The sequence below is a fragment of the Brettanomyces bruxellensis genome, chromosome 5 (genome assembly GCF_011074885.1).
Source record: "Brettanomyces bruxellensis chromosome 5, complete sequence".
Lineage (NCBI taxonomy): Eukaryota > Fungi > Ascomycota > Pichiomycetes > Pichiales > Pichiaceae > Brettanomyces > Brettanomyces bruxellensis.
In genome coordinates, this window is record NC_054686.1 from 537,226 (window position 1) to 550,536 (window position 13,311).

Genomic DNA, 13,311 nt, shown 5'->3' on the forward strand with positions numbered 1-13,311 from the left:
TAAAACTGAGGAGAAAAAAATAAAATAAAAAAGGAGAGGACAGAAAAGTAACAAGTTGGTAACCCTGGACTGAAGAAAAAAAAAATACAATATGGAATAAAAAGCGAGCTCGATTGAATAGATCAGAACATATCTTACGACAACGCACGCTCAAGTTTTGCAGGTGAGAATCGTTCAATATCTCTCAGGGGATCTGTCTCTTCCATAATCATCATTTCCTGAATAGCCACCCTCTGAATTCCTATTTGATCTGTAGTCTGATTCGGCCGAGCGCGGAGGTTCATCTCTTGGATCATTCATTGGTGGACCATCTCTACGCGATCTTCCTCTGGGCTGATACTCATCTCTGTAACCACCTCTTGGAGGATAATCTCTTGGTGGATAGCCCCTACTTCTTGGTGGATAACCACGGGGGCCTGCTGGAAGTTGATCTCTATAGCTTGGACCATCATCATAATCTGCTGGAGACTCGTCATATTCACCTGGAGGTGGGCCTGAGCGGTATCCTCTGTATGGAGGAGGTCCACTTCTGTATCCATAACCTCTTGAGCCTCTGTAGCCACCGCGGAAACCACCTCTTCCTCTGAAACCACCTCTAAAGCCACCGCGTCTTCTTCTTGAACTCAAAGGTCTTGATGCAGATGCAATGTACGGACTGTTGTCCTTCTCTGCTGTGAGTTGGACATCCTTATATTGAAGTTGACCTAACTGCTCAATGGCTGCAGTCAAATCATCCTCAGAAGAGAACTCCAAGTAACAGATAGTAGGCTCATCCTGAGGAATTCTGACGAAAGTTGGATGAACTTTGACTTCATCTCTGATAAAGTCTTTGAAATCCTGCCAGGCCGTTCCCTCAGGTAAATTTGTAACCTTAGCACGATACAGCCCCTTTTTAGCATACTCTGGCTTCTTCTTTGCATATTCAATTTGAAGATTCTCCCCCTTGAATGGCTTCTCGATAAATTCAGAAAATGCCTTTTTAGCAACCTCGGGTGTTTCATATTCGATGAATGCATAACCGGGCATCATTCTCAATTCTTTAATAGGGCCAACTTCAGAGAAAAATTCTTCAATTTCCTCATGCTTGGTATCAGGGCCAATAGGCCTCACAAACAACTGAACGTCCGAGTATTCGACCATATCTTAACTACTATTTGGAGATCAACAGTGCTTGAATGTTGCAAATTAGTATGTGGTGTGAAGGCAAAAAAAGATTGTTGGCGCATTGGATATAGTAAATGTTTACCGAGCTCTCAGCAATATCATCAGTTTTTATAGTAGGCAAGTACCAAAGAGAAAAAAAAATTTTGGACGGAGGATGGAAAAAGAAAATAAGACAACTACACAAGAACTGAGTGCAAAGAAAATTAGAAGGGGAAAAAATAACCTCGTAGAGGAAGGAGGACAATAAGAACAAAGTAAATTTAGAACCTAGAGACTTTATTCTAAAATGGAGTGTACTAAACACGATTTCATAGATGAGGTTATTCCCCGTACGCAGATACATTAAGAAAATGTTTAACTCATAAAGTCCATCATATTTTATCAATTCAAAACAAAATTACATTTTGTCCCCACTAATTAAGAGGAAGATGTCTTTCGCAGCATGCTGCGTGCACGGCGATATTTTCCTTCCTGGTAAAAAAAAATGTGTGTCGGGATTTATTTTTCAGAGGGTCCACCAATGCCACATTCCATTTATCCTACACTAGTTTTCTTTCAGCCCTGTTATTTGCTTGAATAAACATCGAAATACAGTTCAATTGGTGTACTCTGAGCCCGCTTGATTGATTCAGTGCATCATTCGCATTCCAGCAATGATTGAATCTAGGTTGTACGCATATGGGAAGGATTCTATTCGCCAAGTGTACAAGGAATACACTCTTAAGGTTTCACAAAGTACAAAAAATGCAATAAAGTATCCTATATGTTTCATTCATGGAGGGGCTTGGAGAGATCCAAAGAATGATTATAACGATTACGAGAAACTGATTCGTTATATAGATAATGCCTTTCTGGTTAAAGGAAACGCGGAATCGAGATCAGCTAAAATACAGTTTTTTTCCATTGACTACAGACTTTCCCCGGAAGTTAGGCATCCAAAGCATTTAACCGATGTTTTAAAATGCTTGAAAAGTATATCGAAGAAGTTCGATGTGACTGACGTGACATTGTGTGGGCATTCAGTGGGTGCTACATTAATCACTCAAATCCTTGAGAGACAGAAAATCCTCAAAGAATATGGGATCCCAGAAGAGCAATTTAAGCCTCTTCCTAACATTCGCCGGGTAATGTTTCTAGATGGAATATACGATGTCAATTCTTTACTTCGGGAATATCCATCGTACAACAGTTTTGTTGGGGAAGCATTTAAAGGCAATGATTACGTAAGTAAATGTAACATGATATCTTCAGGCACGAAGAGTCAAGAGGCAGCGGGCATATACAATACGCTAGAACGTATTGTAATACTTCACAGTTCCAAAGATCAATTACTTTCATTTCAGCAGCCAGAGGAATTCGTTAATTGGCTTCTTGAGATCGGAGTGGATGAGTCAAAGTTAAAAGGATGCTACTGGATTGATGACTTCGGAAAGCATAATGAAGTTTATCAGAGTCCAAAAGTGGCCGATCTTTTGGTTGATGATATTATATCCAGGACTAAATAAACTTGGCTGCAAATGAAATATTTTATGTATAAAAACAAAGAGAGTTTGAGTACAAAAAGCTGATCATCCATCTACCCATACATACAACATGGAACCACGTTTATACACATCCTTTCATGAAATAAACACAATAAACAGTAAATACAAAGATATATTAAAGAGAGAAGAGATGAAAAGCGGCTAAAATGTAAAGTTTCAGTGAAACATGCAAAGAAAATATCAACGTTCACCACGAGGCTTTGCAAAGTCGGCATTTATAATCAAGTTCATGATACCTCTACCGTTAAGCTTCTCAATAGCACTTTTGGCATGCTCGACGGTATCCATTTCGACGAAAGCAATACCTCTTGACTCGCCCGTTTCCCTGTTTCTTAGTATTGTCAACCTTTGAACGTAACCAAACCTGGAAAATATCTCTCTCAAAAGATCCTCTGACAGCATTGTGTTCAAGTTCGTCACACGAACAGTAGTTGTAACCTCTTTCTGTGCCTCAGATGCCTTTGGAAGCTCTCCATTTGCCCCTCTTCTCAGGTGAGGAGGCACATATGAACTTGCACCAGCACCTCTGCCCATTCCTCCACGTCCAGTAGCTGCTGCCATATTCATCTTCTCTTCCTCCTGCTTCTTCAAATCCACACCAAGAGTATCCTTGAATGGACATTTCGAGGTGAAATGGTTTCCACCACACGTCCTACACTTAAGAGTTTGAACCTTTGTAGTAGACTCCTTTGCCTTAGACTTCTTCTCCTCCTCTTCGTCCTTCTTGGAGGATGCCGAAAGATGGAACTTGATTTCTTCTCCGAACTGGGTGGTTCTCGTATCTGGTCCCACAATTTTGTTGTCCTTTTCATCACCAAATCTGGTCCATTTCTTCCTTTCGGCTATTGCCGGGTTAACTGTTTCTGTCACTTTAACTGTTTTGATTTTTTGCGTCACCTTCACCTTCCTGTGCTTATCATCAAATTTATATGAGATCACTGTCTTGGTTCCATCCGGATTTTCTATCACTTCGGTTGGAGGAATATCATTCTCAGCATCTGCCCACGATCCAGACATTGGTGTCATATCTAGTATATTATAATTCCACTAAAAATGGCCTATTAATTAGCTGTCCTTAATATTGTAAAAAGTACAATTCTTTTAGTAGCACTAAGTTTCCTTTCATTCTACCTTAGGCAAATACACACTTTCGTTTTTGGACGCGCTCAAATAGAAATAAAAATTTTTTTTTCACTGAAAAAAAAAAAGTTCCAACTTTCTGTAGCTTACTTTGCCACACTGTTTGACTGTGCATTTGACCATCTCATATCACTTTGTGGCGGTGGAAGTATTTTTAGACGTTAATAGACGCGTCGATAATATGCTCTAAAAATAGCTCGGTTCGCCTTTTCAGATCACCGACAGAAGACCCGTGAGGCATTCATTCATAGCCTTTAGGTTGGGCAATAATTAATAAGACAACATAACAAAAAATTACGTACCATAAAAGCATAATCAACGTAAGTCGTGTTTACTAAATGCCAAGGAAGTTGTTTAAGCTAGATATCAATAGGTCGATGTACTACAAGCACATAGTTTATATGCGGATCTAACCGACTCCCCTTTAGACGATGGCATTATCCCAAGAATTCCTTAATTGGTCACCGAAATGCAGGCTTCCCCGTTTTTTTTCTTTTTCATCACCTCTGAATGTAATTAACGTATTTTTTTTTAACCTTTTTTCGGATTTTCTTTCTCAATCTGTAGTCAAACTGTCTCGACTGTTCCATGCTAAATTCTGGGGTAAGAGAGTTTCTAACCAAAATAAGAATAATGATAAAAAATAGACGCCAGATGCGACCGTGGATATATTGCGGCCGAATTACAACCAAGGATGCCCTCTTGCCGTTATACCGAGAATCTTCCGATAGAGTAAGGCGAAAAATGTATCATGACTCTCGCAGTTAACAGTGCCTCTCCGAGATGAACCTCAAATTAAATTTCTCCATTGATGATGCAATAAACTTTATTACGTGCGGTTTCGGACAAAACTAGGCTTATTTTTTGCGTTCCGATTTCTCGGATAAAGCTTGATCAGTCTTTATCTGGACATTGTCTTCAGTATTCGGGTAGAAAAAATCGGCTCATTGAAATATCCTTTTCATTGATATATCTATCTGCTTCATGCGAGCTTGCCATTTTCCCTTCTCACCGTAAAAACCCTGTTTGTGGTATCCTTCCTGATGCTCTTCTTTTTTATTGTTAGCACCCCCGATAGTACGCACTCCTGTTCTATTTTTCTATTTTTTTATTTTATTATTTTTTTTCAAGTTACTAGCTTGTTCCACAAACATTCCTCTTTTCAGCTGTCTCCCTTTTTTTTTTTGCAGGGAACAGCCTATATAGGGAGTCGACTATCCTGCCCCCTTAATTGTACAATATTGCAACTTTTCATTCCTTTATCAATTAAAATATAGCATCATATCCTGTCAACATCATCAACTTCTGTTTAATTAGTTAGCCCACTCTTTGTGTGCAGTCGTATTCCCCAGCTATACGATTTTTTTTTCCCAGCATACTTGCTATTCGTTTGTGTGCCTAGCTTATACGACTAGAATTTAAATTCACATTCAATAACGAAAATTGAATCATCATATTTTAGTTTGCCTACTGCCAAAGTAAGTTCAAGCTCTCTATACAGAGTATCCCAAGTTCATAGGATTAGCATTTGCTCATGCTAGTGCATTATGAGTCCGACAAACGATCAAACTATGACAAATAGTATAAACGACGTGGACTCAACTTTGCAGACTAACGTTAGTCGTCTTGAACAGATACGTATAAGATGTCTTTCCAAGTCATTGAAGTATAAGGAATTTTTCAGGCGCAGTCAAAAGCTTCCAACTGAAGGTTTTAATCACTTCTTTCTCTCGCAAGAACTCCGGCCAGTTGATGATAGTTCTGCTGAAAATTTTATAGACGAAATCAGCACGTACAGCGATTTGGATAACAGTTCACAATTTGCACGGATGAACCGAGGGTCAAGTTCTGAAAGTGGTACAACCACTACGGACCAGAACTCTCACTTAAAGGTTTCTGAAGCAAAATGTAAAGTTAAAGAGAACATGACACATAAGGCTACTTTCATCTTGAAGTTTAGTAATGATGGAAAATATATGGCATCTGCCGGTGATGATGGGACAATCAATATTTGGGAAGTTCTATCATCATCGTATGAGCGTCATAAATGTGCTCCGTGTGCAACATTTCCAACTTCAATTGATCGGTCGATAAATTCCAATGCTACGCATGCTCTACCTATGACCGACGGTGTTTCGTCTATGGTACCCAATTCGATACCCAATGTGCTAACTAGCAATAACAGGACCGCATCGATGGCCAGTATACATGATGATGCTAGAAATTTGAATCCATATCTCTCAGTCAGAAGCTCATCTCCTTCTGCATTATCTCTTGCCTCGCTGGTAAGACGCTCAAGTGTAAGAAGAGCTCGCAGTAGAAGCAGATCCAGTTATTCTTCTATGAACAGTCTGTCACCTACTATTGTTCATGATGATTCCAGCTATCATACCAAAAGGAAGAAATCAAAGGGGAAAAATGAAGCCCCTGCTTTTGCGCCAATTTTTAAGCCAAGACCAGTCAAGAGATTCAAGCATTCAGACACGATTCTCTCTATAAGCTGGTCGAAAAACAACTTTCTTCTCACGAGTTCTGAAGATGGTACCGTTAAATTGTGGCATATTGACCAGGAAGAATGTCTAAGGTGCTTAAAACTTGATAGCTTTGCCACCTCGGTATTATTTCACGAGAAAGACGACCGGTTTTTTGCCTGCTCCGAATGGGATGGTACGATCTTTTTCTATTCTATTTTGGAGCACCAGATTGTCTATGAGACTAAGTTACAGCACCGGATTACATCCATGGCATTCAGCCCAGACATGAAGTACATCTTTGTTGGATGTGACATGGGTTATTTTTATATATTAACATTGGATGGATTTAAAAGGGTTGCAAAGCTACAGATTCAGCATAAAAAGAACTTCCCCAGGATCACCGGAATCCGCACATTTGAACTCGACGGTGATACCAAAATTCTCATAAGTACAAATGACTCCCGCATCAGATTGTTTAGTTTCAGGAGTAAATCTCTAGAAGTTAAGTATAGCGGTCTCGACAACGAATATTCCATGATTGAGGCTACGACAAACGAAGACCACACTTTCGTCATTTCGGGTTCTGAAGATGGGTGGGCATATTTATGGAAGCTATATGATTCCAAAGATAGTATCATCAGTCGCCACTCGAAGTCTTTGAAAAAATTACCGATGGAAATTGTTTCGCGGTTCAGAGATGACAGCTGCCAGCTCAAAAATAAGCATTATGGTGCGTTCCATTTGCATCACACGAGATGCAACGCCGCAATATTTGCTCCGCGTACTACTCTAAAGTTGCTAGAACTCGGAAATGATCCTATAATAGATCTTAAAAGCAAGTACGGCCGGTTTGTTTCTCAATTAGGTCATGCAGATAAAGATGATCTATCGACGGCTATAATAGTCACGACTGATAACAAAGGTATAATAAGAGTCTTGAGAAGGGACAGCTCATACTATGTTCGTAAAATAATCAACTCGAAGAAAGGCGCCTTTAAAAAAGTCTTGGAGAAGGCTGTAATATATTATCAGCAAGACCATCATTCACTTACTCTTGGCCCAGAGTACAACAGTCTTCCACGGCCATCTCATGCTCTTTCTATAAGCGATTCTTCAACTTCATCTGTGCAATCTGATGTGCGCGGAAGATATTCCTCCTTTGAAAAATCTGGAGGAAGAGGACATGCAAAATCGATTTCTGCAACGAAATCCGGAACCCAAGAACTTACGAATAAGGATTCAAAAAGCCACTTGGAAAACCGCTCGCTTTCTGTTGTCTCCTCAGCTGCTAGGTCTGCAGATAACTCTTCAACAATCAGCCTTGAGACTACTTCGCATAATAGTTCAACATATTCAGCAGGAGGGGCAGTGTATAAACATTTCGATGATACCAAAGAGAACGCCTCGTCCCAAAATTTTAAGAATATAGATGAACAGATTAGGCAACTTATAATTGATGATGGCCAGGATTCAAATGATGCCGAAGTGTTGAGCACATCCAAAAAAGAAAGTTCCAAGCATCGCACATCAGAAGACAGAAGTGGGAATGATCATAGGAAGAAGGAGGATGGCCCAAACGCCAGTGTATCGGTACTTAAGGAAGGGCATACGATGAATAATAGTGTGTCAACCATAACCAACCCACCAGCCATTAAGGTGAATAATTCCACGAGGGTGGATGAAGAAGATTCTATTGAATAAGAGTTGTTTCTTAAGTACCGTGCTATGTGCAAGTGTAGTATTTTGCTTTTGAACTTTTTTAATTGCTTATCCCAGTGACATTAGGAGAATGGGTACACATGTAAATATAAATGGCATGGAAATTTCATTAAAGGCGTATAAAAAAAAGGATTGTAGCGAGAGAGCTTTGCGGCAGAATGTAGGATAATGATAAGCCCACAAAAAATCTGAGAATACGATAAAAAAAAAAATAAAAAAAAAATTGCACCGTTGTTTGTTGAACACCGCAGCGTGTTCGTTTTGAGCTTCTCGCGATATTGTGTCTATTTCGAATCTTCAAACTGTTGAAAATTGGCCACTTGTTTATATTTACACAAATTCTTGATTTCCTTGTATTTACGTCGCAGCAACATATAGAACAAGAAACTAGTTACAACAAGTCATACATGCCGACGATTTAAATAATCCTATGAGCTTAAATTCAAATATTGATATACAAGATCGAACATTAGAGTTCAAACAATGTGTTAACACTTTCGAAAGGCAAAATGCAAAAAGCAGGAAGAGCTATTCGGACCAGACAAAAAGGCAACCTAGATCTAGTGCCATTAACAGGAATCAATTCACAAAGGATGCCTCAAAGATTGCAAAGGATATAGCGAGGGTTACCGAATCGTTATCTAAATTGGCTCAGCTAGCTAAAAGAAAGCAACTTTTTAACGAGAGGGCCTCGGATATTATAGAGTTGACATATGTTATCAAGCAGGACATATTTGGGATTGAAAAGTCATTAAAGGTATTACAACAGAAGGCAAATGCTAAAGGAGGCTCGTCCGATAAACAGCTTGACCTCTACAATAAGAATGTGGTTCAGCTATTAAATACCAAGACGAAAAATATAAGTGAGGCATTCAGAGATGTTTTACAGGTGCGGCAAAAGAGTGAACTTGCACAGAGATCTAGACAAGAGCAACTTTTGGCTACTGCAAAACCAGGAAATGGTTCCACTGCACCTGATGCTTCTGGAAAGCACCAAGAAGATCGCTTGCAAAATGCGAACAGCATTCCTTACGCACTTAGAAGCAAAGCAAATGGTCAAAATGCGTCAGCTATGTCGAAATCTTCGGAGAATCCATTTATGGTGCCTTTATCAGGAGCAGATGGTACTGCAGATCCAGCCATTTCAGACATAACCAACATTGGCGATAATGCGGACGTGTTAGCTCTTCCAAACCAATCACAGCAGATGTTACTTATGCATGAGCAGGACAACAGGTATTTGCAAGAACGAAACAGTGCAGTGGAAACTATAGAATCTACAATTAATGAAGTTGGAGGCTTGTTTCAGCAGCTTGCTACTATGGTTCAGGAGCAAGGAGAAGTTATTCAAAGAATAGATGATAATGTGGAGGACGTGAGTCTTAATATTGGGGGAGCACATAGAGAGTTACTAAAATACTATAACAGTATAAGTAGCAATCGCTGGTTGATGCTTAAGATTTTTGGAATTTTGATCATATTTTTCCTTTTATGGGTATTGGTCAGTTGATACATATCATAATCATACACATAATATAATTCAATTGTTCAAGCATATTGCATTATTGGTCATGAACTCGGTAAAACTAAAAGGCCGTATGATGTAGGGATATATATTCATCATGAAATGATGTGATCCTTAGACACCAGATCTTTATGGTTTCATTGCTAAACAGTACACTTTTAAGTATTGCCGATACTCATAATAGAACGTCCCGACCAATTAATGTTAATAAAGTCGTAGTAAAAAAATATGAGAAAAGTGCGAGAGTATCAAAAAAAAAAAAAAAAAATACTGTGGGGCCAAGCTTCGTTATTTTATTGCAGCTTTCCTCATAACTTCATTTATTTCTCGTACATTAAACATTTGTTTCTCATACAAGCTCTCTTGACATAAATCGATCAAGTTAACATGTCAATGCTTTTTAGGAGTTTAAGACCAGGAATTGTGAACGCTAACAGAGCCGTTGCGTTAAGCAAGTTCACTTACTCTAAGAATCCATCACCTCTTCTTCGGTTTAACAGCAGTGATTCAAAAAGTACCAAGAATAACTTAGCTAAGATCAATGAAATTGTAAATGAAACGCATACAGACAGGGAATTGGTGAGTGGTGCTCCTGCAGAGCTTGCATACACGGATAACAGAGTTGTTCACATATATAAACAAGCCAAGTCGGCAACACAGTCAAGTGAGAGAAACAGCAAGTTCTGGAAACTGGAGTGGGATATCATACCGAAAGGGAATAGATGGGAGAATGATTTAATTGGCTATCAGGGTACATCAGACTATATGCATTGTACTGATCTAAAGTTTGATACGAAAGAAGCTGCAATCCGTTTCGCTGAAAGTCAAGGCTGGGACTACGAAGTGTCCAAACCTCACAAAAGAAAGTTTGAAGTTAAGCAGTATGCCTTTAATTTTATTCATTCGAAGAAACCATTGAAGATCATCAGATGTAAATAAGCTGATCTGTTGCTTTTCAAACTACACAAAATTCCCTATTTATTTATAAGCGCCTCTATTATTTATTATCAATAAAATTCAACAAGTTTAGTGTTAACTTTGGTTTGTATAATTTTCACTCTGGAACAAACTCCCGCATTCGAATACATTTCTGTTTAATTTAATCTTCTTTTATTTATATAAGTTTACATATTGATTTGCAAGTTCAACTGCAACATCAGGAAAATCCACCATTAATCAGCATCACCCTTCTCAAGTTTCACCTCCACGACTATAAGAAGTCGTTCGCTTACAGATCAGATGCAATAAAGAGCAGAAATAAAAATGAAAAGAAAAGAATAGAATCTCAGGATAATAAACCGCAATCATGACCTTGAATTTCGCAATAAAGGCACATATATACAGAAAGAAACTCCTAATGCAGTTGTAAAAAATGAAACTAGGGGAGAGTAACAGTGTTTAAAAAGCAGGACAACCGAATAGTTGAACATGATAACCGCCAATCGCAGACTGAACTTATTTTTTGAACATATAAAAAGGGTATGTGGAACCTTCGAACTTCCCAAAATATCATATATATCATTTCCATGAAGCTATCATAATTCACCAGCGGCCTGAGGGAAGTTGCTTAGAACCTCCTGGACTTTTTTACTCAAGACTGGATCCTCTCTGATTTTCAACTGCATCTTTGAGGCCTCCATAAGAGAAATGGCCTGGGTTCTTTCTTCTGAAGATCTTGCCAAAGTGCAAGCCTCATCAAAAAGCTTAATAGCTTCGTCAACATTCTGTTCTGCCAAAAATGCCTGACCCAAACTCAAACGAGCAACTTCGGATTTTGGATCAAGTTCGCAAGCATCCTTCAAAAGCTTAATACTCTTTTCGGTTTCACCCTTTCTCTGATAGATTGCCGATTCATTGACCAAAGGAAGTGCGCCAATGCTGTAACCCTTACCTGCCTTTTGCAACTTGATGGATATACCAAACTGCTTTAAAGCACCGTCAAAGTCCTGTCTATCGAAAAGAATTTCACCATAATAGTTAGGAATCTCTGGCGAGGTTGGGAACATTTTTCTAGCCTCATCAAACAAGGAGTTGCACTTGTTACTGTCGCCTTGTCTGTAAGCCAGGCAAGCAAGCTGAATGTGAGCGTAGATATTCTTAGAGTTCAAGTTTATGCACTTCTCGAAGTTCGTCTTAGCCTTGGCCAAGTCGCCAACTAGATAAAATATTTGTGCATAATGGTAGTAGATATCAGGGTCGTCTGGGTTAAGCTTGATGGCCTTGCTGAAGTTTGCGTTTGCCTCCGTGTAATCGCCACTGTCAGCCTTAATTAGAGCAATAATAACGTAACTTCTTGGTCTTGGAGAGATCTTAACAGCCTTGTTGAGAAGCTCTAAAGCTTTATCACGGTCTGTTCTCAAGAATTTAAATGCACCGGCGTATTCGTAAGCCATCGCAACCAACTTTGGATCGACACCTTCTGTTGACTTGTCGAATATGGCAACAGCTTGGTTTATCGAAACATCAGCTGCTTCGTAATCGTCCTCAGTGTCTGACTTCAATTTGTTGATGCCCTCCACCAAGAGTTTCTCTCCAGATCCCTCCTTGTAATGAGAGGCATCCAAATCGATATCTTCAGGAACAAAGGCCTGGTAGAACGATGAGAGCGAAGAGGTAGATGGCAAGACCTTTGGCAAGTCCGAATACTTTTCCTTCAAAATCTTAGCCGACTGCTTCCTCAAATTTCTCTCGAGCATGGCCTCGTTAGCGGAGTCATTCATGCCACCGTAAATGGCCAGTGCTGTCAAGTCAAACATTGCTTCCGGGTACTTTTCAAGGTTCTCGTAGGCTCTTGCTCTTCTTAGCAGACATTTCTTGTATCCTGGGTCAATTTTCAAGGCACTAGTTGTGTCTTTCACAACATTCTCGTTGTCCCCGAGGGCAGAATAGCAGGCAGATCTGTTGCTGTAATAGACTGCATCCTCCTTACAAATTAAAGCCTTCGTGTAGTAGTCAACGGCTGTTTTATACTCGCTCTTCTTGAAATAGCTATTGCCCTTCTCCTTTAGAGCAGTGGCCCATTTTGCCCTATCATCAGCCGAGAGCTTCTCAACATCATCTTTGGTAATAAGCGGTTCCCCTTTACTAGAGACAGGATATATAGCCTTTGCTTCCTTCTCGGATTTCTTCTTTCTCTTCTTGTGGCTTTTCTTCTTTGGCTTTTGAGGAGATCGTGTTTTCTCTTTTGAATCACTAGAGTTGTTTTTCGGTTGCTTGTTCAAATGATAAAGCAAGCCTGCAAGTGATCCAACACCAACCGCAGCGGTAATTGCAATAGCAAGACGATGTTGTGATAGAAAGCTGGAAGCAGCCGTTTCAGAACTTGACATGGTTGATTCCTGTCCGTTTTACTGTACCCTTAAAGTGTATTCTGAAACGAATAATTTTATTTAAGAAGACGTGAGGTTACTTTGAATTACTGACAGGGTACACAAAAAGGATATATTTCTGAGAGGTGAAAAAAAAAAAGATAGTTAGTGACCCAAAATTCTTTTCTGCCGAGAAAAATAATTACTCAAGTTCACAAGTTTTGGGGATAAAAATTGAATGGTAACGAGCCGAACAAGAACTCAGGATGCTTTTCATATCATGATTTAACTACGATTATCTAGTAAAATGGGCAAGTTGTCTCCTGTCTTAATTGTATAACGTTATAATCAAATATGAACCATACGGTGAGTTTAATGGATATTAGTTGTAAGGCTGTGTCCAAAAATTGATGAAAGTTGTAAAGTTGTAAATCTCC

The 13,311-nt window shown here is 39.3% G+C and overlaps 7 protein-coding genes across 7 annotated transcripts; 4 read left to right on the forward strand and 3 right to left on the reverse strand.

Annotated features, from left to right (window-relative positions):
• Window positions 1-174: 174 nt before the first annotated feature.
• Window positions 175-1,140, reverse strand: BRETT_004260 (uncharacterized protein; the record flags this gene model as incomplete). Its single annotated transcript, XM_041282756.1, has 1 exon — window positions 175-1,140. The coding sequence occupies one exon, from the start codon at window positions 1,138-1,140 to the stop codon at window positions 175-177; it is 966 nt and encodes a 321-aa protein (XP_041135532.1).
• A 677-nt stretch (window positions 1,141-1,817) lies between these two features.
• Window positions 1,818-2,669, forward strand: BRETT_004261 (uncharacterized protein; the record flags this gene model as incomplete). The annotated part of the gene is made up of 1 exon (XM_041282757.1): window positions 1,818-2,669. One exon carries the CDS (start codon window positions 1,818-1,820, stop codon window positions 2,667-2,669), a length of 852 nt encoding a protein of 283 aa, XP_041135533.1.
• Window positions 2,670-2,888: 219 nt separating this feature from the next.
• Window positions 2,889-3,734, reverse strand: BRETT_004262 (uncharacterized protein; the record flags this gene model as incomplete). Its single annotated transcript, XM_041282758.1, has 1 exon — window positions 2,889-3,734. One exon carries the CDS (start codon window positions 3,732-3,734, stop codon window positions 2,889-2,891), a length of 846 nt encoding a protein of 281 aa, XP_041135534.1.
• A 1,661-nt stretch (window positions 3,735-5,395) lies between these two features.
• Window positions 5,396-8,023, forward strand: BRETT_004263 (uncharacterized protein; the record flags this gene model as incomplete). The annotated part of the gene is made up of 1 exon (XM_041282759.1): window positions 5,396-8,023. One exon carries the CDS (start codon window positions 5,396-5,398, stop codon window positions 8,021-8,023), a length of 2,628 nt encoding a protein of 875 aa, XP_041135535.1.
• A 448-nt stretch (window positions 8,024-8,471) lies between these two features.
• Window positions 8,472-9,551, forward strand: BRETT_004264 (uncharacterized protein; the record flags this gene model as incomplete). Its single annotated transcript, XM_041282760.1, has 1 exon — window positions 8,472-9,551. One exon carries the CDS (start codon window positions 8,472-8,474, stop codon window positions 9,549-9,551), a length of 1,080 nt encoding a protein of 359 aa, XP_041135536.1.
• Window positions 9,552-9,953: 402 nt separating this feature from the next.
• Window positions 9,954-10,505, forward strand: BRETT_004265 (uncharacterized protein; the record flags this gene model as incomplete). Its single annotated transcript, XM_041282761.1, has 1 exon — window positions 9,954-10,505. One exon carries the CDS (start codon window positions 9,954-9,956, stop codon window positions 10,503-10,505), a length of 552 nt encoding a protein of 183 aa, XP_041135537.1.
• A 596-nt stretch (window positions 10,506-11,101) lies between these two features.
• BRETT_004266 (uncharacterized protein) lies at window positions 11,102-12,895 on the reverse strand (the record flags this gene model as incomplete). The annotated part of the gene is made up of 1 exon (XM_041282762.1): window positions 11,102-12,895. One exon carries the CDS (start codon window positions 12,893-12,895, stop codon window positions 11,102-11,104), a length of 1,794 nt encoding a protein of 597 aa, XP_041135538.1.
• Window positions 12,896-13,311: the final 416 nt, after the last annotated feature.